The sequence below is a fragment of the Pseudophryne corroboree genome, chromosome 9 (genome assembly GCF_028390025.1).
Source record: "Pseudophryne corroboree isolate aPseCor3 chromosome 9, aPseCor3.hap2, whole genome shotgun sequence".
Taxonomy (NCBI): domain Eukaryota; kingdom Metazoa; phylum Chordata; class Amphibia; order Anura; family Myobatrachidae; genus Pseudophryne; species Pseudophryne corroboree.
Window position 1 is genome coordinate 449,549,527 of NC_086452.1, and position 27,140 is coordinate 449,576,666.

At 48.7% G+C, this 27,140-nt stretch overlaps 1 protein-coding gene across 1 annotated transcript in view; it reads left to right on the forward strand.

The window, feature by feature from the left end:
• The first annotated feature begins 5,327 nt into the window (after window positions 1-5,327).
• The window catches only part of MGLL (monoglyceride lipase), a 92,134-nt gene continuing 70,321 nt past the window's right edge, over window positions 5,328-27,140 (forward strand). Inside the window, exons 1-3 of the mRNA XM_063941177.1 lie at window positions 5,328-5,491; window positions 13,728-13,865; window positions 26,285-26,391. Of these exons, the coding sequence (XP_063797247.1) occupies window positions 13,738-13,865; window positions 26,285-26,391 (235 nt within the window). The 5' untranslated portion in view covers window positions 5,328-5,491; window positions 13,728-13,737. The remainder of the gene's footprint in view (window positions 5,492-13,727; window positions 13,866-26,284; window positions 26,392-27,140) is intronic.

Here is a 27,140-nt window from a genome sequence, read left to right on the forward strand (position 1 = left end):
TCCCAGCTTCTTCTCTTCCCTGCCTGGGTGTCTGAGTCTTGTGTAAACTGTTATGCAACTAATCCATTTGGGTCTAGAGATAGAGACACACACAGAGTCCTCCTGAGTCCTGCCCCAGTGTGTAAGTAATACAGAGGCTGCTGCTATTCTTGCATGTGACAAGATAAATTATTTTACTTTTGTATGTGTATTTTAAGGTTAATTTGTCTTTGTTCCACTACAAAAAAATGTTACAAAATAGTTGTCTTTCAATTACTTGGAGCTATAAACAGTACCCAGGCATTATTAAACTATTAGTTAAAACTAATATAAACCATTGGTTTAAATTTAATATACACAATCCATACATCGCACCATGACCCATTCCAGGAGGGACAACATGCTCTCTACCCGGACTTCATTCTTAATTTATGATTGCAATTTCATGTGTTGAAATACCTTTCTTATAAATTAAATTGTTCAACACAGGTGACGCCAATCATATATTAGGTGGGAAGTCCAGGGAGAGAGCATTTTGTCCCTCCTGGAATGGGACATGTTGGGAAGTATGCACAATCTAATATACACCCCCCACCTTCCACTGGGGCCCCCCTATATTAAGTGCACCGGGCACCCCCAAGGCTTAATCCGGCCCTGCCTGCATGTACAGCCGACGGGGGACCAGCGATGAACGAGCGCGGGGCCGCGCATCGTTCATCGCTGGAGCCTCCACACTCAAAGATATGAACGGTATCTCGTTCATATCTTTGACTGATGTCGACCAGTGTATAGGGCCTATCAAAGTCCCAGCCAATCAGCTCCTGTGATTTTACTGACTGAAAAAGGACACGAGCTGATTGGTTGGTACGTTATCTCTCTCCAAGCCCTGATAACTATGCCCCACAGTCACTTTATAAAGGGGGGCATCCTAGATAGAACATGTGGCCCTAAGCAATATTAATTTGCAGCAAAAGGACCCACAACGGAGGCAGACATTTTACTGCATAGAGAGAACAGACGATAGGTGGAACTTGTCATCGCCAGGCCCTATAGAGGGTCCAGAAATGATGCTCCACCATCCCAGGCCGGCTGAGGGTTTTGTGCACATGAGTTGGATACCCCCCCCCCCCCCCATCCCATCCAAGTCGGGATCCACCCCTGGAGAGGATCTGGTAAGGGGGACCTGCTCAGGGCCAGAGAAATGGATACCTGGCAACAGTGCCGTAACTAGACATTTTAGCACTGTGTGCAAGCAACGGCATCGGAGCCCCACCCCTGCATGCAAAACAGGGGCAGTGCGCGCCGTAGGCTCGCGCAAAAATACATAGGGGCGTGGCTTCATGGGGAAGTGGTGTGGCCACAAAATAATACCAATTCATACAACGGTGCACAGTAGTCTCCATTATTCAAATTACGCCGCACAGTAGCACCACTACACCAGGTAGAGCCCCTTTTACACCTTACGGCGGACAGATTCCCCTTTTTACACATTACGGCAGACAGCGTCCACCTTTTACACATTACGGCAAACAGCGTCCCCTTTTTACACATTACGGCAGACAGCGTCCCTCTTTTTACACATAACGACAGACAGCTTCCCCCTTTTTACACATAACGGCAGACAGTGTCCCCCTTTTTACACATAACGGCAGACAGCGTCCCCTTTTTACACATAACGGCAGACAGCGAGCCCTTTTTACACATTACGGCAGACAGCGTCCCTCTTTTTACACATAACGGCAGACAGCGTCCCCCTTTTTACACATAACGGCAGACAGCATGCCCTTGTTACACATTACGGCAGACAGCGTGCCCTTGTTACACATTACGGCAGACAGCGTCCCCCTTTTTACACATTACAGCAGGCAGATTCCCCCTTTTTACACATTACGGCAGACAGCGTCCCCTTTTTACACATCGCGGCAGGCAGATTCCCCCTTTTTTACACATTACGTCAGACAGATTCACCCTTTTTTACACATTACGGCAGACAGTCCCCCTTTTTGCACATGAAGAAAGAAAGAAAGAAAGAAAGAAAGAAAGAAAGAAAGAAAGAAAGAAAGAAAGAAAGAAAGAAAGAAAGAAAGAATTATACTTACCCTCTCCGCTGGCTCAGGCTCCTCTGTGCAGCTTTTTCTGGCAGAGATCCCGGGCAGGAGAGGAGGAGGAGGAGGGAGGTGGAGGAGGGAGCCGCAGCAGCGCTGTGTTACTGGTGGAGGCGCTGCTGCTGCTGTCCCTCTGCTTCACTATAGGCTGTTCTCCGCCGCTGTGAATGCTGGGATGTGCTTCACAGTGGTGGAAGACAGCCTATAGTGAAACAGAGGGACAGCAGCAGCAGCACCTCCACCAATAACACAGCGCTGCTGCGGCTCCCTCCTCCACCTCCCTCCTCCTCCCCCCCCGTACCGCTGCGCTCCTCTCCTCTCTCTCCGAGCGGCTGTGTGCTGCGGGCAGCGGTTGCCCACAGCACACAGCGGCATGTAATGAGTCAGTTTGACTTATTACATGCTTTGGGCCCCTGGACAGTGGCGGGCCCCAGTGCAACGCACTGGTTGCACTGGCGGTAGTTCCGCCTCTGAGTTGGACCCACACACCATTGCTGTGCCACACACACCACCGAGCCCCACAGTGGCCACACAACCTGGTAGTTACTACACCACTAGATTAGATTAGCTAAGATACTTGCAATGTAAATGTGACGCAAACTGGAACATAATGCTTGGCATCGCCCACCTCAGGAAACACAGAGCACGCCTACTTCTTGTTCCTCTACGTCGCATTTCCAACTTGGGAGCATATTACCTCTTAACATTGCCCTTTGAGAACATCAGGACAAGTTCATTGCGTTGCCAAAAAAAGTGTTGTGGTCACACCACACGGGGTATTGTGTCATGTCCCCTGATGTATATGTGTGTGATATTTTTGTTTCTATACACAAGATTTACTTACTGTTCTTATTGTATGCATTCATATCCATTGATGCAGGAGTATAGTAATATAGCATACCTCCCAACATGACCCTCTCCAGGAGGGACACAATGCTCTGCATCTGGACCTTTCTCCTAATGTATGATTGCCGGCACCTGTGTTGAACAGGTTAATGGATGAGAAAGGTGTTTCACTACAGATGATGGCAATCATTAATTAAGAGGGAAGTCCAGGAGCAGAGCATTGTGTCCCTCCTGGAGAGGGTCATGTTGGGAGGTATACAGACCCTCCAACATGACCAGCCCCACTAGGTACAAAATGCTCTGTTTCTGGACTTCCCTCTTAATTTATGATTTCCATCACCTGTGTTGAACCAGTTAAATGATAAGAAAGCCGTTTCTTCACAAGTGATGGCAATAATAAATTAAGAGGGAAGTCCAGAAACAGAGCATTTTGTACCTAGTGGGGCGGGTCATGTTGGAGGGTAAGGAGGTATGCAGATATAGCCAGTGCCGTTTCTTGCGGTGGGCGAGCCGTGCAACCGCACGGGGCGCCTGCCGCGGCACTTTTTGAGGACTTTGAAACCCTCCTCCCCTCTCCTCCCGAGTGCCCAGCTCGGGGGGCGAGGTCTCGCGGAATGACGCGTTTGCGTCGTGACGTCACAACGCAATCGCGTCATTCCGCGAAACCCCGCCCCCCGAGCTGGGCACTCGGGAGGAGGGAGAAGGGGGAGCCAAGTCGGCCGGCGGCGGCTCCGCGCAGATGAGGGAGAGGCGGCTGAAGAGCGGGAAGAACCGCTTGAAATGTAAGTCAGCCCCTCTCCCTCTCTCTCTCCCTCCCCCCCCCCCCCCCCCCCCCACCTGCCGTAGTGTGTAAAATGGGGACACCTGTCTGCCGGAATGTGTTAAATGGGGACGCAGTCTGCCGGAATGTGTTAAATGGGGACTCTTGCCTGCCGGAATGTGTAAAATGGGGACACCTGTCTGCCTTAATGTGTAAAATAGGGACACCTGTCTGCCGTAATGTGTAAAATGGGGGCACGTGCCTGCCGCAATGTGTAAAATGGGGACACTTTCCTGCCGCAATGTGTAAAATGGGGACACTTTCCTGCCGTGCTGTGTAAAATTGGGTCGCGGGCCTGCTGTAATGTGTAAATTGAGGCCTTTTTTTTTTTTTATCCCGTGGCCGTGATGATGAGATCAGATGAGGCCACGCCCATTTTAACGAGGTCACGCCCCCTTGCCGGGAGCGCGCGCGCCTTCGGCGTGCGCATGCTTTCACTCTTTATATCTATGGGGGGGATGGGCGCATTTTTTATAATGTGAATGGGGGGGGGGGGGGCATTTTTTCATCTCGCACTGGGAGCCAAATTGGCTAGAAACGGCCCTGGATATAGTAAGTATATTACAAGTAGTAATAATAATAATAACAATAATAATAATAATAATTAGTGCTTTTATTGTGGTGGTACTCGGGGATACTCATTACCGGCACCTTCATTCTTATAACTAGCTCCTGAATCCTATAGAGCACAGGTTCTCAAACTCGGTCCTCAGGACCCCACACAGTGCACGTTTTGCAGGTAACCCAGCAAGTGCACAGGTGTATTAATTACTCACAGACACATTTTAAAAGGTCCACAGGTGGAACTAAGTAATTATTTCACTTGAGATTCTGTGAAGAGACCTGCAAACATGCACTGTGTGGGGGTCCTGAGGACCGAGTTTGAGAACCTGTAATATAGAGTGTAAGCGTGCGAGCAGGGCCCTCCTACCTCTATGTCTGTCTGTTGTTATCCAGGATTAAACGGATAGGGGATTATTCTATCACTGTTGTTTCAATTGTAAAGCGCAACGGAATAAGCTGCGATAAATAAGAAACTGTTTATAAAGCAATAAAGAGGAAGAAAGCGGGGAAATAATGAATATAAATAATGACTATAAATAATGAATATAATAAGTGCTGCACTTTCATCCAGTGTGGAAGCTGCATTACATCTTGTAACTTTCAGTAAGCAACCAGCACCTTTTATCACACAGAAAAAGAATAAAAATAACAACATGATGAAGAACAAGAAGATTATTATTATTATTATTATTATTATTATTGTGATGATGATGATGATGATGATGATAATAATATTTAGAATCATATTGATGATGATGATCATGATGACATGAATGGGTAAAGCACCATCACTATGTGCAGTGCTGTACAATGCAGCACTTAGCAGCCCTGCTGCCAGTAGGGAGACAGATGGCATCTCCTGGCACTGCCCTGCACACAAATAAAGCTGACGGGGGCGGAGACTGTGGTGAACACGCCCACAACATAACATAGCCCCGCCCATACCCAAGGATAACCACGTGCACCGGCCTGCGCTCCCGGAGTGACAGCTCCGGGGCCCCGCCCGCTCATGTGCCTATGCCCGCCCACCCCTCCCCGTCCGCTGCTCAGGCTGCTCTGGCTGTCAGTGAGCGGCTGACACCGAGCCGGGCACCCGCTGCATCCTCCGTGTGCTGGGGCTGGCACAGCATGACCGTCCGGGGCTAGGAGGCGCACTCACCGCGGGCTCTGTGGCTGGGTAAGACGGGCACCCTCCGTGTCAGTGGGTGGGACGGCAGCACCCGTTATAGTTAGTGGGGAGACAGCAACCTCAGTGTGCAAGGGCATGGCAGCATCTGCAGGGCTGGTGGGTAAGACATCATTGTTGGTGCTGGTGGGTAAGACATCGGTATTGGGGTTGGTGGGTAAGAAATCATTGTTGGTGTTGGTGGGTAAGACATCAGTATTGCGGTTGGTGGGTAAGACATCATTGTTGGTGTTGGTGGGTAAGACATCAGTATTGTGGTTGGTGGGTAAGAAATCATTGTTAGTGTTGGTGGGTAAGACATCAGTATTGTGGTTGGTGGGTAAGACATTGTTGGTGCTGGTGTGTAAGAAATCATTGTTAGTGTTGGTGGGTAAGACATCGTTGGTGCCGGTGGTTAAGAAATCATTGTTAGTGTTGGTGGGTAAGACATCAGTATTGTGGTTGGTGGGTAAGACATAATTGTTGGTGGGTAGTACTTTGTTGTTGGGTTTGGTGGGTAGGACATCAGTGTTGATGGGTAAGATATTATTGTTGGTACTAGTGGGTAAGAAATCATTGTTATTGTTGGTGGGTAAGACATCAGTATTGTGGTTGGTGGGTAAGACATAATTGTTGGTGCGGGTGGGTAATACTTCATTGTTAGTGTTGGTGGGTAAGACATCAGTATTGTCATGGTGGGTAAGACATAATTGTTGGTGCTGGTAGGTAATACTTCCTTGTTGGGTTTGGTGGGTAAGTCATGAATGTTGGTGTTGGTGGGTAAAACATAATTGTTGGTGCTGGTGGGTAATACTTCATTGTTGGGTTTGGTGGGTAAAGATATCATTGTTGGTGGATAACGATATCATTGTTGGTGTTGGTGGGTAAGACTTAATTGTTGGGTTTGGTGGGTAAGACATCATTGTTTGGTTTGGTGGGTAAGACATTATTCCTGGTGTTGGTGGGTAAGGTTTCTTTGTTGGTGTTGGTGGATAAGACAGTACTTTTAAGAGTTGGTGGATTAAGCAGTGCCATTAACATGCATCTTAGTGGGTAATGTGGCAGTGCCATTACAGAGGGGTATCTGAGGGTACAGCGCTGGCACATGGGGCAGTTATTGTCTGCGGGGCAGAGAGTCTCTTTGCAGGTGGCTTGGGTAAGTAGTAAGGATCTGTGTGTGTGGTCAGTGACAGTAGCTGCAGCATCTGCGGCTGGTTCTTACTCTGCAGTCCATGCTGGATATTGTAGTTGATTCCAGTATGGGATTTTGTCCCGTTAGTGTTTTCTTTCTCATTTGATAGGAGTAGCAGTCAGCATGGGGCACAAGTAGGCAGGGGGCACAGGTAAATGACAGGTAGGGGTTTGTGATTCCGCACTTGCCAGAGAATTATAATCAGAATATGTGAAAAAACAGAATTGGACAATATAGCGGGAGAACGATCCCTAAATGCGTCCGCTTGGTGGTGCGCCCTGAGTCAGAAAAACAGCCTAAGAGACATGGAAACAAGAGGACTCGTGTGTGGGCGCACTCTTTAGTAGAAGAAAATGTATTACTGGAGATTTAAAACATAACTTTTATTAAGTCAAACCATAAAATTGGATTTGTATACCACAGTTTCAGAGGCTAGCTCGTCATTCAGAATGGTAAAAGGTGAATAAAAACAATGTATATTCTGCTCCATCTATTGAATAGGACACAGTCCTACATCCATATCAATTGGGCTAGTACAAAGTATTAATGAGACCCTGATAGGTCAATCACCGTAACGCAGACCTGAGCACCGGATAGTTCCAATTTCACCAATCATTAATCACCTGCATCGTTATTCCTATTTCCTGTGTCATTTTACCGTCTTATCGTTTCTTAGAGGTTATTGGGGGCCAAGAGGATAAAAACTAACCAATCAAGTATGAAGGAAGAAATACTGTGGGGACACAGGTAGGCATGGGGTACTGATAGGTAGGGGACACAGGTAAGTATGGGGTACTGTTAGGTAGGGGACACAGGTAGGCATAGGGTACTGATAGGTAGGGGACACAGGTAGGCATGGGGTACTGTTAGGTAGGGGACACAGGTAGGCATGGGGTACTGATAGGTAGGGGACACAGGTAGGCATGGGGTACTGTTAGGTAGGGGACACAGGTAGGCATAGGGTACTGATAGGTAGGGGACACAGGTAGGCATGGGGTACTGATAGGTAGGGGACACAGGTAGGCATGGGGTACTGATAGGTAGGGGACACAGGTAGGCATGGGGTACTGATAGGTAGGGGACACAGGTAAGTATGGGGTACTGTTAGGTAGGGGATACAGGTAAGTATGGGGTACTGTTAGGTAGGGGATACAGGTAAGTATGGGGTACTGATAGGTAGGGGATACAGGTAGGCATGGGGTACTGATAGGTAGGGGACACAGGTAAGTATGGGGTACCGATAGGTAGGGGATACAGGTAAGTATGGGGTACTGATAGGTAGGGGACACAGGTAAGTATGGGGTACTGTTAGGTAGGGGATACAGGTAAGTATGGGGTACTGATAGGTAGGGGACACAGGTAGGCATGGAGCACAGGGAGAGAAGTGGTACAGGTAGGCAGGAGGCACATGTAGGTTAGGGGCACAGTCAGGCATCAGTACAGCTAGGTATGGGTCCCAGGTAGGCAGGGCTACAGGTACACATCTGGGGTACAGATAGGCAGGGGGTACAGGTAGGTAGGGGGCACAGGCAGTCATGGGGTACAGGTAGGCAGGGGACACATGTAGGCATGGGGTACAGGTTGGCTGGGGACACATGTAGGCATGGGGTACAGGTTGGCTGGGGACACATGGAGACAAGGGGTGCAGGTAGGCAGGGGGCACAGACAGGCATGGGTACAGCTAGGTATGGGTCCCAGGTAGGCAAGGGCTACAGGTACGCATATGGTTACAGATAGGCAGGGGGTATAGGGAGACATGGGGTATAGCTAGGCATGGTTCACAGAGATGTGAAGGTGGTACAGGAAGAATGGGGTACAGGTAGGCAGGTGGTAAAGATAGAATGGGGATACAGGGAGACATAAGGTACAGGTAGGATGGGGTTACAGGGAGATGTAGTACAGGAAGAAAGAAGGTACAGGAAGGATGGGGGCACAGATAGGCAGAGGGTACAGGAAGGATGGGGGCACAGATAGGCAGAGGGTACAGGGAGACGTGGGGCACAGATAGGCAGAGGGTACAGGGAGACGTGGGGCACAGATAGGCAGAGGGTACAGGGAGACGTGGGGCACAGATAGGCAGAGGGTACAGGAAGGATGGGGGCACAGATAGGCAGAGGGTACAGGGAGACGTGGGGCACAGATAGGCAGAGGGTACAGGGAGACGTGGGGCACAGATAGGCAGAAGGTACAGGAAGGATGGGGGCACAGATAGGCAGAGGGTACAGGGAGACGTGGGGCACAGATAGGCAGAGGGTACAGGGAGACGTGGGGCACAGATAGGCAGAGGGTACAGGGAGACGTGGGGCACAGATAGGCAGAGGGTACAGGGAGACGTGGGGCACAGATAGGCAGAGGGTACAGGGAGACGTGGGGCACAGATAGGCAGAGGGTACAGGAAGGATGGAGGCACAGATAGGCAGAGGGTACAGGGAGACGTGGGGCATAGATAGGCAGAGGGTACAGGGAGACGTGGGGCACAGATAGGCAGAGGGTACAGGGAGACGTGGGGCACAGATAGGCAGAGGGTACAGGGAGACGTGGGGCACAGATAGGCAGAGGGTACAGGGAGACGTGGGGCACAGATAGGCAGAGGGTACAGGGAGACGTGGGGCACAGATAGGCAGAGGGTACAGGAAGGATGGAGGCACAGATAGGCAGAGGGTACAGGGAGACGTGGGGCACAGATAGTCAGAGGGTACAGGGAGACGTGGGGCACAGATAGGCAGAGGGTACAGGGAGACGTGGGGCACAGATAGGCAGAGGGTACAGGGAGACGTGGGGCACAGATAGGCAGAGGGTACAGGGAGACGTGGGGCACAGATAGGCAGAGGGTACAGGGAGACGTGGGGCACAGATAGGCAGAGGGTACAGGGAGACGTGGGGCACAGATAGGCAGAGGGTACAGGGAGACGTGGGGCACAGATAGGCAGAGGGTACAGGAAGGATGGAGGCACAGATAGGCAGAGGGTACAGGGAGATGTGGGGCACAGATAGTCAGAGGGTACAGGGAGACGTGGGGCACAGATAGGCAGAGGGTACAGGGAGACGTGGGGCACAGATAGGCAGAGGGTACAGGGAGACGTGGGGCACAGATAGGCAGAGGGTACAGGGAGACGTGGGGCACAGATAGGCAGAGGGTACAGGTAGAAAGAGGGTACAGATAGGCAGAGGGTACAGGGAGACATGGGGTACAGATAGGTAGAAGGTACAGGGAGACGTGGGGTACAGTTAGAAAGAGGGTACAGGGAGAGGTGGGGTACAGGGAGACGTGGGGTACAGGTAGAAAGAGGGTACAGGGAGAGGTGGGGTACAGATAGGTAGAGGGTACAGGGAGACGTGGGGTACAGGTAGAAAGAGGGTACAGGGAGAGGTGGGGTACAGACATGAGAAGTGTGAGGAGTGGAGAAGACGCTCAGGGAGGACAGTGTAAATTAGATTATTACACCCCCAGGTGTGTACAGGAATATTTCACATTAGCTTCCTGGTAGCCTCATTACCATAATTAACTAAAGTATGTAACACTGAGCCTTATATTAGTCAGGGGAGGCAAATCAGCTGCTCTGGGTAAATAAAGGTGTGTCCCACTTTGACCATACTCTACACCAAGGGTTCTCAGACTCGGTCCTCAGGACCCCACACAGTGCATGTTTTGCAGGTAACCCAGTAAGTGCACAGGTGTATTAATTACTCACAGACACATTTTAAAAGGTCCACAGGTGGAGCTAATTATTTTACTTGTGATTCTGTGAGGAGACCTGCAAAACATGCACTGTGTGGGGTCCTGAGGACCGAGTTTGAGAACCTGTGCTCTACACATTGCAGTGTAAATCTGATCCTTGGATATATATATATACACACAGATAGAAAACCACAGCACTCGCCACCCCAGAAGCGGAGCACACACGTGCACTCACCACTCATAGGGTGGGGTGCATGTAGCCCATGACCACATCACTCAAATACATACAAACAGAAAACCAAGCACTCACCATAGCAAGCTCACTTATCCTCACCACATCAATAAATAAATGATGGGGGTTTAGTGAATTGGCCAATGCACAGAAGCCTGTAAACCAATCGCCAAGGTACCCCACCTTCATGCAGGTCCTACACTATCACAGAGTCTCAAAACCTGGCACCTGTCTCACACATCATCTGCCTGCTAGGTGTAATGTGCACCTGCCACACACATTATGGCCTTTAAAGGTACACTAGTCACCTGACACTGGCTGATAAATTACTAAGGAACAGCTGAGACAGGTTTAGGATAATTGAGTCTACATAGGGGCGCATAAGAAAGGTAGTGGCCACAGTTAATAAGAGTTAACCATAGATTAACCCCGCAATATACACACAAATATAAAACCACAGGACTCGCCACCCCAGAAGCGGGGCACACAAGTGCACTTACCACTCATCTATTTATTGATGTGTTGAGGATAAGTGAGCTTGCTACGGTGAGTGCTGGGTTTTCTTTTTGTATGGAGATATATACACATATGTGTGTGTATATATATATATATATATATATATATATATATATATATATATATATACATATACATATTCCACTGTTGATTTTGGGACTTGTGTGACAGTCACCTGTGTGCATCCTGTGTGACATCCACCTGTGTGCATCCTGCGTGACAGTCACCTGTGTGCATCCTGCGTGACAGTCACCTGTGTGCATCCTGTGTGACAGTCACCTGTGTGCATCCTGCGTGACATCCACCTGTGTGCATCCTGTGTGACATCCACCTGTGTGCATCCTGTGTGACATCCACCTGTGTGCATCCTGTGTGACATCCACCTGTGTGCATCCTGTGTGACATCCACCTGTGTGCATCCTGCGTGACATCCACCTGTGTGCATCCTGCGTGACATCCACCTGTGTGCATCCTGCGTGACATCCACCTGTGTGCATCCTGCGTGACATCCACCTGTGTGCATCCTGCGTGACAGTCACCTGTGTGCATCCTGTGTGACATCCACCTGTGTGCATCCTGCGTGACATCCACCTGTGTGACATCCACCTGTGTGCATCCTGTGTGACAGTCACCTGTGTGCATCCTGTGTGACAGTCACCTGTGTGCATCCTGTGTGACAGTCACCTGTGTGCATCCTGTGTGACAGTCACCTGTGTGCATCCTGTGTGACAGTCACCTGTGTGCATCCTGTGTGACAGTCACCTGTGTGCATCCTGTGTGACAGTCACCTGTGTGCATCCTGTGTGACAGTCACCTGTGTGCATCCTGCGTGACATCCACCTGTGTGCATCCTGCGTGACATCCACCTGTGTGCATCCTGTGTGACATCCACCTGTGTGCATCCTGTGTGACAGTCACCTGTGTGCATCCTGTGTGACATCCACCTGTGTGCATCCTGTGTGACAGTCACCTGTGTGCATCCTGTGTGACAGTCACCTGTGTGCATCCTGTGTGACATCCACCTGTGTGCATCCTGTGTGACATCCACCTGTGTGCATCCTGTGTGACATCCACCTGTGTGCATCCTGTGTGACATCCACCTGTGTGCATTCTGTGTGACATCCACCTGTGTGCATTCTGTGTGACAGCCACCTGTGTGCATCCTGCGTGACAGTCACCTGTGTGCATCATGTGTGCATCCTGCGTGACAGTCACCTGTGTGCATCCTGCGTGACATGTACGCCGTGTCATTTCCCATGTACGCCGTGTCATTTCCCATGTACGCCGTGTCATTTCCCATGTACGCCGTGTCATTTCCCATGTACGCCGTGTCATTTCCCATGTACGCCGTGTCATTTCCCATGTACGCCGTGTCATTTCCCATGTACGCCGTGTCATTTCCCATGTACGCCGTGTCATTTCCCATGTACGCCGTGTCATTTCCCATGTACGCCGTGTCATTTCCCATGTACGCCGTGTCATTTCCCATGTACGCCGTGTCATTTCCCATGTACGCCGTGTCATTTCCCATGTACGCCGTGTCATTTCCCATGTACGCCGTGTCATTTCCCATGTACACTGTGTCGTGTCATTTCCCATGTAAGCCGTGTCATTTCCCGTGTACGCCGTGTCATTTCCCATGTACCCGTGTCATTTCCCGTGTACCCGTGTCATTTCCCGTGTACCCGTGTCATTTCCCGTGTATGCCGTGTCATTTCCCGTGTACGCCGTGTCATTTCCCGTGTACGCCGTATCATTTCCCGTGTATGCCGTATCATTTCCCGTGTATACATTTGCAGTATTGCCTTTGTGAATCTGTCCATTTACCTGTGAGTTATATTTCCATATTCACGGCTGAGGGTAATTCTGCAAATACACAACTGTTGCTATGTACAGTATGTATGTGTGAGAGGTGCAGTGTAACCCTATGGGGCAGTGTCAGTATGTATGTACATGAGAGGCACCCGGCTCCATCCACCCCATCACAGAGAGGTAGGTGCGGCTGTGTGTGTGTCCTGCACTAAGTGACACAATATTAGTGATGCGCCTTTTTCTCCTGTTCAGCTTGCATGGCTCGCCGGCTGGAAGGACCGGCTCAGATATCCGCTTAGCACAATGCCATCGTGTGCGCACCTTCCTTGGTTCTTACTATATTAACCCCGTCGCCTCCAGGAGCGTTTTTCTGCTGCCTTCCAGCAGTCAGTAGAATAAGAAATAATTCTGCCCAGTTTTTGTACAGTGAAGATCATACCCGCTGGCATTCTTACGCCCTAATACAGGAACGCAAATCCTGCCCTTAGTGATATCCCAGCGATATCTCATAGACTACACCAACTCTTTATAGTAGAATGACATGACTTGAGACTTTCTCCCTGTCACCACCAGCCTCTTGCCTAATCTCCCCTGTTTCCACACGGAGGATGTGAAGTGCTTAGGTGCTCCTGGCCTTTTAAATGCTGTGGTGCACATCACCAGTGGGTTCGGGTACATTTGACTGTGGGCAGCGGGAGACGGAATGGTGCAAAGTGTTGCAACGTGCTGTGTCAGACTGCAGATAATGATCCTTTTGCGAGAGCGCTACCTGCAGACCTCTGTCTCATTCACTTGTGGTTTTTCTTTTGAATTCTAGGCAGTATCCAATGATGCCTGAAGACTGCACCCCCGGGATAAGTCCTGAGGGTACGCCGCATAAGGATCCGCAGCATTATGTCAATGCAGACGGGCAGCAGATTTACTGCAGATATTGGAAACCCCCGTCTCCCCCCAGGTAAGGCTGTGGTCTATTATGGTTACCTTGCCTGGCAAGGAAACAGTTAAAACCCCATATCCTTTATAAGCCTGGATGCCTTTGCATGGAACAGGACAAAGGTTGGTAGAATACAGCATACATACGTAGGCTTACCATACTGTCCCTTTAAACTGGGATGCTAATGAATTATACAGGTTCCGTGGCTGGCTGGCTTCAAGCCTGCATTTCACTGGGTTTTTCAATCAGCCACAGAACATGCGTAATCCACGAGTGTCCCGGTTTAAAGGGCTGATATGGTAAGCCTACATACTGCATGGGGGTCATTCCGAGTTGATCGTTAGCTGCATTCGTTCGCTGTGCAGCGATGAGGCTAAAAAAACGGCAGTTCTGCGCATTCGTATGAGGCGCAATGCGCACGTGCGACGTATTATTACAACGAAGGTTGTAGTTTCACACAGGGTCTAGCGATGCTTTTCAGTCGCACTGGCTGCCGCAGAGTGATTGACATGAAGTGGGCTTTTCTGGGTGTCAACTGACCGTTTTCGGGGAGTGTTCTGAAAAACGCAGGCGTGCCAGGAAAAATGCAGGCGTGGCTGGGCGAACGCAGGGCGTGTGTGTGACATCAAAACAGGAACTGAACAGTCTGAAGTGATCACAAGCACGGAGTAGGTTTAGAGCTACTCTAAAACTGCACAAAAAAACTTTGTAGCCGCTCTGCGATCCTTTCGTTCGCACTTCTGCTAAGCTAAAATACACTCCCAGTGGGAGGCGGCATAGCGTTTGCACGGCTGCTAAAAACTGCTAGCGAGCGATCAACTCGGAATGACCCCCTATGTGTCCTTCTTTAATAGGTCCCTACTCTGGAAAATGTTTTTAAAAAAAAAACCAAAACAATATTTTAAGGTTCTTTTTATCCTGAACTCAATCCTATGTCTTGGGGGTCCACGGCTATTAAATGACTTCTTATTAATACTGACTAACATTAAAATAGTATATCAATTTTCATACAACGTTATGTTCCAGACTTGTTTACTCTTTTACATATGATAATGTGACACATTTATAATCAATGAAAAAAATGCACCCCCCAAAAAAAATCAAAACTCCTTGTATTACCTTTGCGATCGTGTGACCACGTCACACTGGTTTTCTAATGCTGTGGTTATTTCAGATTTTGTTAACAGAAAAAGCAGTCTCTCACTTATTCAGCGAATGAAGGTTTGGCGCGCTAAATAAATATAACCTGTGTTTTTTTGGACATTTGTAGGAAAGTAAACCTTGTTTGTAAAACAGGATGCATTTTCGTTCTTTAAAGTGTACCTCCTGCTTTCACAGAATTAAGGTAAACAGGGGGATATTCAGAGTTGTTAGCAAACCAAAAAAGTTAGCAATTGGGCAAAACCATGGGGGGTCATTCCGACCTGAAAGCGCTAGCTATATTTTGCAGCGCTGCGATCAGGTCAAAACTCGGCAAAACTGCGCATGCGTATGCACCGCAATGCGCAGGTGCGTTGTACGAGTACAAAGCGGATCGGTGCTGGACGATGGATTTAACAAAGAATCCATTCGCACAGCCGATCGCAAGAAGATTGACAGGAAGAAGGCATTTGTGGGTGTCAACTGACCGTTTTCAGGGAGTGGTTGGAAAAACTCAGGCGTGTCCAAGCGTTTGCAGGGCGGGTGTCTGACGTCAGTTCCGGGCCCGGACAGGCTGAAGTGATCGCAGCGGCTGAGTAAGTTCAGACCTACTCAGAAACTGCACAAAACTTTTTTGTACCGCTCGGCTGCACAAGCGATCGCACACTTGCAAAGCGAAAATACACTCCCCCATAGGCGGCAAATATCTGATTGCAGTGCAGCAAAAAATAGCTAGCGAGCGATCAACTCGGAATGACCCCCTATGTGCACTGCAGGTGGGGCAGATGTAACATCTATAGATTTCTATAGATTGTAAGCTTGCGAGCAGGGCCCTCCTACCTCTGACTGTTTGTTATTACCCAGTTTTGTTATATCATTGTTATTTCCAATTGTAAAGCGCAACAGAATTTGCTGCGCTATATAAGAAACTGTTAATAAATAAAATAAATAATAACATGTGCAGAGAGAGTTAGATTTGGGTGGGGTGTGTTCAAGTTGAAATCTAAATTTCAGTGCAAAAATAAAGCAGCCAGTATTTACCCTGCACAGAAACAAAATAACCCACCCAAATCTAACTCTCTCTGCACATGTTACATCTTCCCAACCTGCAGTGCAGCATGGTTTTGCCCAATTGCTATCTTTTTTGGGTTTGCTAACAACTCGGAATAACCCCCAAAGTGCCTCGTGCCTCAGTGATGTCGCTAGTTTCAGTATTCTCATGAATATTGTGCCGGATGACAAATGGGCTGCCGCTAAAAGGAAGACACCGAGCCGAAGTTCTCTTCGAGCAATTTACTGGAATGTTGCACAGCAATTTAGCAGCTGAGTCGTTATGCAAATAATGTCGTTATATGGAGGGGGCCAGGCTGCAGGAAATGAACGGAGCTTGTAATTAAACCTTTTTTTGATTTTTAATAGGACCGTGCACAGATGTGACGTATTTAAACAAACATGTACGGTTCAGCAACTTTCTCTGTGTGTATATACAGTGTTTGTCAGCGATACATGGGACATTATATAAGTGATTACAGCTGTACGGGACATACCTCTTTAGCTCTGTCAGAACTGCGGAATGCAGGCATATATGCTGATAACAGCGTACTGGCCTGTAGCTGGAAAGGTTATACTGAGGTGTTATCAGCACATGCAGAAGTGTAACTACTGTGGTTACGGCACAATCTGGTATTTTGATAAAGCTCTGTTATCACGCGCAGCTCGCCAATTCCCAACCCGCCCTGGAGCCTCCTCTCTGCAGCCATCTTTTAAAGGGCTGCGTGGATCTTCCCAGGCACAAATTTCTAACTGTGTGATGGTGCGCAGGGGGCATGCAAGCTGGAGAACCAATCAGAAGCTGCCTTAGTGAAGATTATGGGTGCTTCTCATTGCTCCTCCAGCTGATACCGCCCCTCTGACCCTTCAGCGGCCATTTTTAGTGCGGTTCTAAAAAAAAAATATTCCCAATGTATTGCTGCTATAAGGTTTATTTTCAGTATTGCTTTAAGTAATGCTAACGCCTATTGGCCCTCATTCCGAGTTGATCGATCGCTGGCGTTTTTCCGCAGCGCAGCGATCAGGTTACTACTGCGCATGCGTATGCACCACAATGCACACGCGCGTCGTACGGGTAGAAACAGCATCATTGCTGTGCAATGCTTCTAGCGACGAATCCATTCGCACAACCGATCGCAAGGAGATTGACAGGAAGAGGGTGTTTATGGGTGTCAACTTTTGTGGGAGTGGTTGGGAAAACGCAGGCGTGTCCAGGCGTTTGCAGGGCGGGTGTCTGACGTCAATTCCGGGACCGGACAGGCTGAAGTGATCGCAGCGGCTGAGTAAGTCCTGGGCTACTCGGAAACTGCAAAAAACTTTTTCGTCCCGCTCGGCTGCACATGCGATCGCACACTTGCAAAGCGAAAATACACTCCCCCGTGGGCGGCGACTATCTGATCGCTGCTCTGCAAAAAATAGCTAGCGAGCGATCAACTCGGAACGAGGGCCATTGTTTCTTCCCCTCTGCGTGTAAGTTACATTTAGGAGGGCGTCAATGTGAAACCAGCTGTGAATAATTGCCCCATGAGGCCATAGCAATCCAACGTGAAACAGGGGTCATTGTGTTCAAATTCATGTTCAGTCTCTTTCACAGGAGTGCAGGTTATTCCTGAGCAGGTTAGTCTGACCCATTGGGATTTGACCTATGGCACGCTAAACTATCCCTGCACAAAGCCTGACCGCACAGCACCCCTCCGTGCGAGCGCAGGCGGTGAGGGGTCAGTGAACTCGTGAACGTGCGAGTAGATCTGATACAGTATCTGCAAACGGTTTGTTTTAGCATGTGATCAGCTTATTTGAATGCAGTGTGTATTACCAGCTGGAGGATTTCTGACACAGGAGGCCCCAAAGTGCACCAACCTGTGAACAGGCGGGGCTTATCACGGGAAGGGTGGGGCTACTGATACCTATAACGACAGGCCCCACCGGTCATGTGACCCGGTCATGTTCATCAACAGATGTATAGAAACCCTTAGAAGTCCATACGGTATTTGCTATACGTGTCCGGCGTACTCTCGATCAATGAAAACTAATTACTTATTGGCTGGCATTAGTTAATGCACTTCAGTCTAAATGAAGTTACTCCTAATGATTTACAAGGAGGTCAGTAGTTCAGAGTGAACAGGTAGACCCCAAGCAATGGATGTACTACTGACATTGTAGCCCCTCTTGTAGGAGGTGTCTGGAGTAGGGATGACCATCTTAAGGGTACACCATTAATAGTTACCATCAATGGTGTCATTAGTGCTTTACATCAATGGCAGATAACCATCGATGGTGCCATAAGTTATTTACATCGATGGCAGGTAACCATCGATGGTGGCATCAGTGCTTTACATCAATGGCAAATAACCATTGATAGTGCCAACAGTGCTTTACATCAATAGCATGGTACCATTGATGGTGCCGCCAGTGCTTTTCACCAATGGCAGGCAACCATCGACGTGAACCATCGATGAATTGCACATCCACGACCATAACACACAGTGTACAGTCAGTTGCTCTGAATGGAGGGTGGGCTACGTGGGTGACGGGCTAATCTGGGCTATGCGGGGGTAGGGGGGTAAGGCTAAGCTCTGTACCCCCTGCGTGAAGTATGGGAGTAAAAAAAGCATGTATCCCCCCAAATGGGGCTGGTATGGAGATGAGGAGGTCTGATAAACTACTCCTGGGGCAAGGCTGAGGGAGAGGGGGGCTTGTAGCATCTTTGTGGGGTGGTTTTTTCGGAGGTAATAGGACTTGTTGTCCATTGAAGAGTGCAGCTGGGGGTAAGGAGGGCTTGTAGCCTTCGTATGGGCATAGTTTGGAGGGATGAGGGCTTGCATCATTCTTGCAGGGCAAGTACAGAGTTGAGGAGGGCTTGTGTCCTCCCCGCACCCAGTTCCAACTGTACTTCCATTACTACACTGCTTATATCACAGAACAAGCTGAGAAGAGCAAGGCAGGAGCTGCAGGAAGAAGACCCGCGTCCACAGGGGGTGTGCTATGTTAGACTAGACTTAGGTCGACAGTGTTTAGGTCCACCATTATTGGTCGACAGTAAGTAGGTCGACGCGACAAAATGTCGACATGAGTATTCTCACTATTTTTGGTGTCGTTTTCTCCGTACAATGACGGGGAACCCCAATTAGTGCACCGTGTCCCCTGGCATGGCTCGCTATGCTTCGGGCAAGGTGCCTCACTCCGCTACCGTTGCGCTCGGCACAGGTTACCGTTCCCAATTGTAGTCCACGTGGATCGGAAAATATGAAAAAGTTTTTAAAAAATCATGGAAAAAAAATGTGAAAAACTTACGTCGATCAGTGTTATGTCGACCTACTTGCTGTCGGCTAATAGTGGTCGACCTAGACATTGTCGTCCTAAAGACCGGATTCCCATCGACAAGCCCCTACTCTGGGGCACAGTGATCCAGTATTTCAATCCATGGCCTTAAGATATTCATAACCTTAAAAAAAAATTAGACCAGGCTCACTACAAATAGATTGTGAGATTGATCGGAGGATAATAGAAAAGACTTTTATCGCGTGCAGAGAATATAGAGCAGCGGAACGCCTGGCACACTGGCCGCAGGTTGAGCATTCCAAGGGCACAGAGATTTTCTCAAGGTCGCGCATTACCCGTAGCGCTGATGGAAATCCTACGAAGCTGCCATTCTCAGTCCTAGCAATGCGACCGAGATGCTTAGTGATATCCCGAGTGCACAGAAGCTTAATACCGGGGCTTTCAATCATCCGACGGCTTCCTGCCACTGCTTCCTTTTAGAATTGATACGTGTGAAATAATTGACTTTGTATCTCTTTTTCCCCTGGCTCCACGGATTCTGCCAGTTCACGTAGCCTAGAAAAGCCACTTCCTTTTTTGGTGTTACATAATGACAGCTTTGAGAACCTGTTCTCTTTTTAGTAACCGACTTTAGAAAAAAATACCAGAAGAAGGCAACGGGAAGGGGGGGGAGGGAGGGGGGGGGGGGGCAAGGGATGAGGTGGGAGCTGCAAGCGTTTGAAGCGAGTCCCCATTCAGGGGGCTCCTTTGTGAATTACGGAAGGTCGGTGTGTGGCTGCCGGGTGGGGGGAATTATACAGCATGGCAAACACACAGGGAAATGAAGGTGAAAAGCAAAGAGCGCCGATAAAACCCACCTAGCAAGCAGCCCCAAACACATGTAAATAAAGCACGTCACGTGCACCGATCATCAGTATTACGGCTTATGTAGTTATTCTGCAGCTGATAACGCCGGCTGAAGTCTTTCAGCAGCCGAGGGGTTAAGCCCGTGTGGTATTCAGCCTTTCGCACGTGCCTCCGTTGTAGTTCAGCGACTGGCGGATAAATCAATATGGATGTTTAAATTGCATTGTGAAGCTGTCAGATTAGAGAGCGCGCTTTTGTGTTACGGCTTCGCGCGCACCGTGCTGTTTTGCAATGTTTGCTCTGCACCTGTCTTCCACAGTCCTTTCCACATAGAGGTGTAGGAGAGGGTTCTGCATTTCCTGCCAGCGTTGTGTAGCATTTACTATATCATAAAGCACTGCTAGGACTCGAGCGGCTTTTAGGAAAATAACATTTTAAAAATATATATCAAATGTAAATTTTTTATTTCTGCCCGCCAGATACTGGAAGGGTTAAGTCTGGAGGGGAGAGGGTTAAGGGCTGGACATCTGTGCTTTATAAATGGGCGTTTGTTGCTGCACGCTATGGACAGCGGAAGGGACATAAGACATTTATTTCCACTGGAAAATGAGAGAGGGCATGGTTTTTTTTCCCCCCCACATCAAAGAGACATCTGTTTCTGCAAGGGAGGAGTGTCCCCGGCTGCCCGTGACACTGTGCTCCGGCCGCTGCACGGTGGAAGGGAGACATTGCGGGTCCGGCTGAATTCGATGTGACATCGTTGCCAGTTGATTGTAATATCCTGGTGTAGGGGATGTGAGGGGAAATCCTGTTTTGTCTCAGGTCTGCAGTACGATATCCAAGTGCAGCCACCTATCCGTATCTGTCAGACCGTTCAGGTTCTCAGGCTCGGTCCTCAGGACCCCACACTGGTCATGTTTTCCAGATCGCCTGTGGATTTTTAAAATGTGACAGTTGGTGATACACAGTGCACCTGCTGGGTGACCTGGAAAACATGACCTGTGTGGGGTCAGGAGGACCGAGTTTGAGAACCTCTGCGACAAATGTTAGGATTTCAAAAAGAAAATATAGGGACAGCGGCATGGCTTGAAGTTTACTCAGACTATGAAACCCAATTCTTTCATATACAGTAGGCCCCAAATACAGGCGGGACACCAGGGGTTTCCCAGCATGCCCTGACACAGTTTTAGCATGTGCTAATAGCAAAACTGTGTCAGAGCATGCTGAGATGTGTAGTTCTACAGCAGCTGGGGGGCCGCATGTCGTTATATTTTATATGAACCATTTACGTATAATGACAATCTGGGTTAATCAGGACTTTAATGACAATAGTAAGGATTGTGAGATTTTAGGAAGGAGTTATCATGTACTTGTAGGTTACCACAAAGAGGACTAGCACGTGGGAGTTGTGCGTCCTAGGTACCACCGACACAGTCAGGCGCCCCCACAGGCGCTGCCTTGTCACTTCCCCCTCTTGTGTAGGGGAGGAGCGGCATCTTCCCCTCCTGGGAGTGGCGCGCTGGGCTGTGGCTTCATATCCCAGTTCCGCGCTCCCAGCCCCAACACAGAGGAGCAGCAGCTGACAGCCCCACAGGTAAGTCGGCGTTACGTCACTCATTCAGTGCCAGCCCTGGCATCAGAACTATACAGCACCAGACAGTCAGTACTATACACAGGACATAAACGGATGTACAGACATGAGTCAGAGGGCAGAATAGGTCGCGGGAAAATCATGACTCACGGGAGTCCAAACGGTGATACACAATATGCTGAAGCAATATAAATAACGGATAATATAATTTTACCAAATGGAGCCTTACACCTAATATTCTGTAACAGAGCCGGATCATCAATTAGGCGGGTGTAGTATGGTATGCCGGTGGCCGGGCTCCCGACGGCCAGCATACCAGCACCGGAATCCCGACCGCCGGCATACCGACAGCTGGGCGAGCGCAAATGAGCCCCTTGCGGGCTCGCTGCGCTCACCACGCTGCGGGCACGGTGGCGCGCTACGCGTGCTACGCTAGCTATTCTCCAGGGGGGGTTGTGGACCCCCAAGAGGGAGAAAAGGTGTTGGTATGCCGGGTGTCGGGATTCCTTCGCCGGTATACTGTGTGCCGGGATCCCAACAGCCGGCAAACTAAATACCACCCCATTAGGCAACATAAGCACTTAGGGGCCCCACTTACCCTCTCCTGCTATTGTGTGTGAGATGATGGAAGGCCCCTAATTAGTATCTTGGCTAGGGTTTCTTATTCAGGGTTTGTCACTTGCACACCCTGTGCTGCCCCCAGAACATGAGGCATCATGGCTTGTGGATTTAAAGATCGACCATAAACAGTCGGCCTGATTCAGGTTTGTTAGCAGAGCACAAAATTACACAACTGGGCAAAACCAGGTTGCACTGCAGGTGGGGCAGATGTAACATGTGCAGAGAGAGTTAGATTGGGGGGAAGGGGGGTGTTGAAGCTGAAATCTAAATTGCAGTGTAAAAGTAAAGCTGTCTAACATTTGTGGGCTACATGCAAAAGCAGCCGGTATTTACCCTGCACAGAAACAATATGACCCACACTCTCTGCACCTGTTACATCTGCACCACCTGCAGTGCTGCATGGTTTTGCCCCTTCAACAGTAATCCTCCCTCGAGTACCTAGCCCCTCTCTCCCTAGTGCCTAACCCTCCCTCTCCCCATTGTGCCTAACCCTAATCCTCCCCCTGGTGCCTGACCCTAACCATCTGGCAGGTGCCTAACTGTGACCCTCAACTCCGGCAACCTAACCCTAATACCCCTTTCACATCGCACTAAAAACCCGGTATCGACACGGCATATTGCCGTGTCGAAACAGGTCCGTGTGCGATGTGAAAGGTCCTTTGGTGAATTAGCGGGTCGCCTGACCCGGTAATTCAACCCGGTAAAAAAGAAGGGTTATTACCGGGTTGATTACCGGGTCAGGCGCAGTGTGAATGGGAGCCGTTCCGATGCGACACGGCTCCCATTCACAGCATAGGGAGAGGCGGCGCAGGAGATGAGCTCATCTCCCGGCGCCGCCTCCACCCCCGCCCCTGCTGCTGCTGCGGCCTACGCTGCTATGGCAACCGACCCGGTATATTGCCGGGTCGGAAAGCCAGCAACGGAGCACAAATGCCGGATCCCACCCGGTAAGTACACGTTTCTCTTACCGGGTAGGATCCGGCATTTGCGATCTGAATGCAGCATAACCTTCCTCAAAGTGCCTAACCCCAAATTCTAACCCTCCCCCACCCCCACCTTGCACCCTGTGTGACGGCACTGGTCTCACCTTCCTACAGCTCAGTTCTAAAGACCTTCTAGGTACAGAACTAATGTTCAACATTTTACAGAGTTCATGCCATATGGGCTTCTTATGCTGCATGTTTAATATATCCTATTCACATCAGAAGGTCTTTTTATACAACATTCCGCACAGATACTTGCTCCTGTTCCTCAGTTCATATCCCCGGTTGACTATAAGAGGATTTGCAATTTATTAACCCTAAGCGCTGAGTTTAACCGTTTTGCAGCAGTCAGGCCACAGAGAAAAGGAAAGGGAATGACTAACTAACTCCGAAGTTTGGAAATCTAAATAAAAAAGAAATGAGCGAACATTTCTTTGAAAGAAGACTGTACCCAGGGGTGTAGCGATGGTGGCTCCGGTGGAGCACGAGCTCCGGGCGCCAAAAAAGTTAGAGGGCGCACTGCCTCCCACCCACCTCCCCTTCAGTGGCCCGCTTGTAGCTGTGCAGCGTTACTTCTGTCCTGTAGCACCACTCTCTACCCCCGCTGCTGCAGCACCTCTCTGTTTCCTGGAAGCTGCAGCACCTCTTTCTGCCCTGGCTTTTACAGAACCTCACTCTGCCCCATCTGCTGCAGCACCTCTCTTTGGTGCATTATATTCATTGAGAGTTTGGGGGGGTTTCATGTCTGTGGGGGGATCACATTTGGGGCATTATTTTCATTGAGGCATTGAGAGATTATCAGATCTGGAGGGGTCAGTTTTGGGGCATTATTTTCATTCAGAGATTGGGTGGGTTATTAGGTCTGTTGGGGGTCAAATTTGTGGGGGGGTTTCAATGAGTAACTGGGGGGTTGTAAGGTCAGGTCAGTCGGGGCATATATAGTGTTTTTAATTAATTTGAATTAAGCAAGTAAATAGTACAATACAGCTAATTTCATAGCGGCTCTACCATGGTTTAATGTGTATAAGGGGCTCAACCATAGTGTAACATGTATTAGAGGCTCTACTGTGTGGCGTAACATGTACTAGGGGTACTACTGTGTGGCATAACGTGTAAAAGGGGCTTTACTGTGTAACATAACATGTATAAGGGGTACTACTGTGTGGCATAACGTGTAAAAGGGGCTTTACTGTGTAACATAACATGTATAAGGGGTACTACTGTGTGGCGTAACATGTACTAGGGGTACTACTGTGTGGCATAACGTGTATAAGGGGTACTACTGTGTGGCGTAACATGTACTAGGGGTACTACTGTGTGGCATAACGTGTATAAGGGGTACTACTGTGTGGCGTAACATGTATAAGGGGTACTACTGTGTGGCGTAACATGTACTAGGGGTACTACTGTGTGGCATAACGTGTAAAAGGGGCTTTACTGTGTAACATAACATGTATAAGGGGTACTACTGTGTGGTGTGATGTGAATGATGGACACTACTGTGCAGTGTAATGTGAATTGGTACTATTCTATGGCCACACACCTTCCCAATGAAGCCATTGTTTATTTGCTATTAAAAGTTATTTATATAGCGCACACATATTCCCCAGCACTTTAGAAGAATATTTTGCCATTAACATTAGTCTCTACCCCATGGGAGCTTACAATCTATATTACTTACCACACACACACACACACACACACACACACACACACAACAGGGTTAATTTTTGTTGGGAGCCAATTAACCTAACAGTATATTTTTGCATTGTGGGAGGAAACCCATGCAACCATTGGGAGAATATACAAACTCCACACAGGGCCATTGTGGGAGTCAAACCCATGACCTCAGTGCTGTGTGGCAATAATGCTAACCATTATACCGTTCGTATTGCCATGCCCCTATATTGTTGTCGCATGTATTTGGAATGCACTGACCCTATTTTAAATATGGGGACACCTAAAGGAAACTTTCGCCCCCTGAGCTCTACAAATGTAACATGCCACCACATGTTGGCTAGGCATCTAATTCAGTACAGGGGAGGTGGCGCCAAAACATATCCTTGCTCCGGGCACCATGGCGCCTAGCTACACCTCTGACTGTACCCTGATAATACAGAGTAAATGAGTAATCCCACCCTGACCTGCCAGAATAGTGGGATCTAGCAGTATAGAATAATTCCGGTATCCGTTCACATGGTCGACCATGTTATGGTCGACAGTCATTAGGTCGACATGGACACATGAAAAGGTCGACATATGAAAATGGTCGACACATGAAAAGGTCGACATGAGTTTTTTAACTTTTTTTCCTTTTGGGGAACTTTTCCATACTTTACGATCCACATGGACTACGATTGGAACGGTAAAGTGTGCCGAGCGAAGCGGTAGCGGAGCGAAGGCACCATGCCCGAAGCATGGCGAGCGAAGCAGTGCACTAATTGGGGTTCCCAGTCACTTTACGCAAAAAACGACATCCAAAAAAGTTAAAAAACGCATGTCGACCTTTTCATATGTCGACCTTTCATGCGTCGACCATTTTCATGTGTCGACCATGTGTCCATGTCGACCATGTCAATGTCGACCAATAGTGGCCGACCCAATGACTGTCGACCATAACATGGTCGACCATTCATACCGGAACCAATAATTCCAGTGGTTTATGCAGCACACGGAGCTGAGCGGTTTTATTAACCACTTAACTGGCGTGGTTAGATTTCATGCAACTGCGTCGCCCCCCCTGTCCCCCCCCATTTTGACGAGGAGATCCGTTCTGCAGATGTACATAATATAATGTTTAAATATTTCCAAAAATACTTTTTCAACTTAAAATTTAAAAAAAAACAGCGTTGTTAACGTTTTTGAAGGGAAAAATCGTCAGTTAAGTGGTTTTTAATCTGGTTTATACTTCTGTTCGATCCCCCCAGGGCCCTGGCGTTTGTGGTTCACGGTGCCGGAGAACACTGCAGCCGATACGATGACATGGCACAGAAACTGACCAGCCTAAACTTCCTGGTGTTTTCCCACGACCACGGTGAGTGACGGCCGGCGGGGACTGTGCCGATAATTTGTTGTAGCTGGTGTTAAGGGGGTTAATACTGGAAATGTCTTTCTGAAAGAGCCAACAGGAAGCGTTTTGTGGCTCCAGTGTGTTTCTAAGTAAAATGCCATCAGTTTGTTGTTACCATGCAATTTTGTTGGCAAGGGAATTATTTGCGACCTGCATCTCAGCGCAAGAGCTTGGAATTTTTTCCTTGTAATCAATTAAAATAAAAGCTTCTTGCTTGCAGGCGACTGTTAGTCTTTCGTGTTCAGGTGCGTTTGGCTCCAGGGAACAGACGTATTTGTCTAATCTGGATGTTTTTCTTAACTGCTTAATAACTGGGACGTGAAGGAGCAGCGGCCTGTGCGGGGGCTATGGGGGCATCAATATAATAGATGAGTGGCAGTGATTTAGATGCCCCCTAAACATTGGCGCACCAGGCAACCGCCTAAGCTCCCCTTAAATTAGTGATGTCCCTTAATGCATTTGCAGCATCTTATTTTCTTACTTACTGACCTCTAATTTTTCTTCCTTAATGACAGATGAGATAAGGGCCAGATTAAGACTAGTGGGGGACCCGGGGCAACTATGGGGGTAATTCAGAGTTGATCGCAGCAGCAAATTTGTTAGCAGTTGGACAAAACCATGTGCACTGCAGGTGGGGCAGATGTAACATGTGCAGAGAGAGTTAGATTTGGGTGGGGTGTGTTCAGTCTGAAATCTAAATTGCAGTGTAAAAA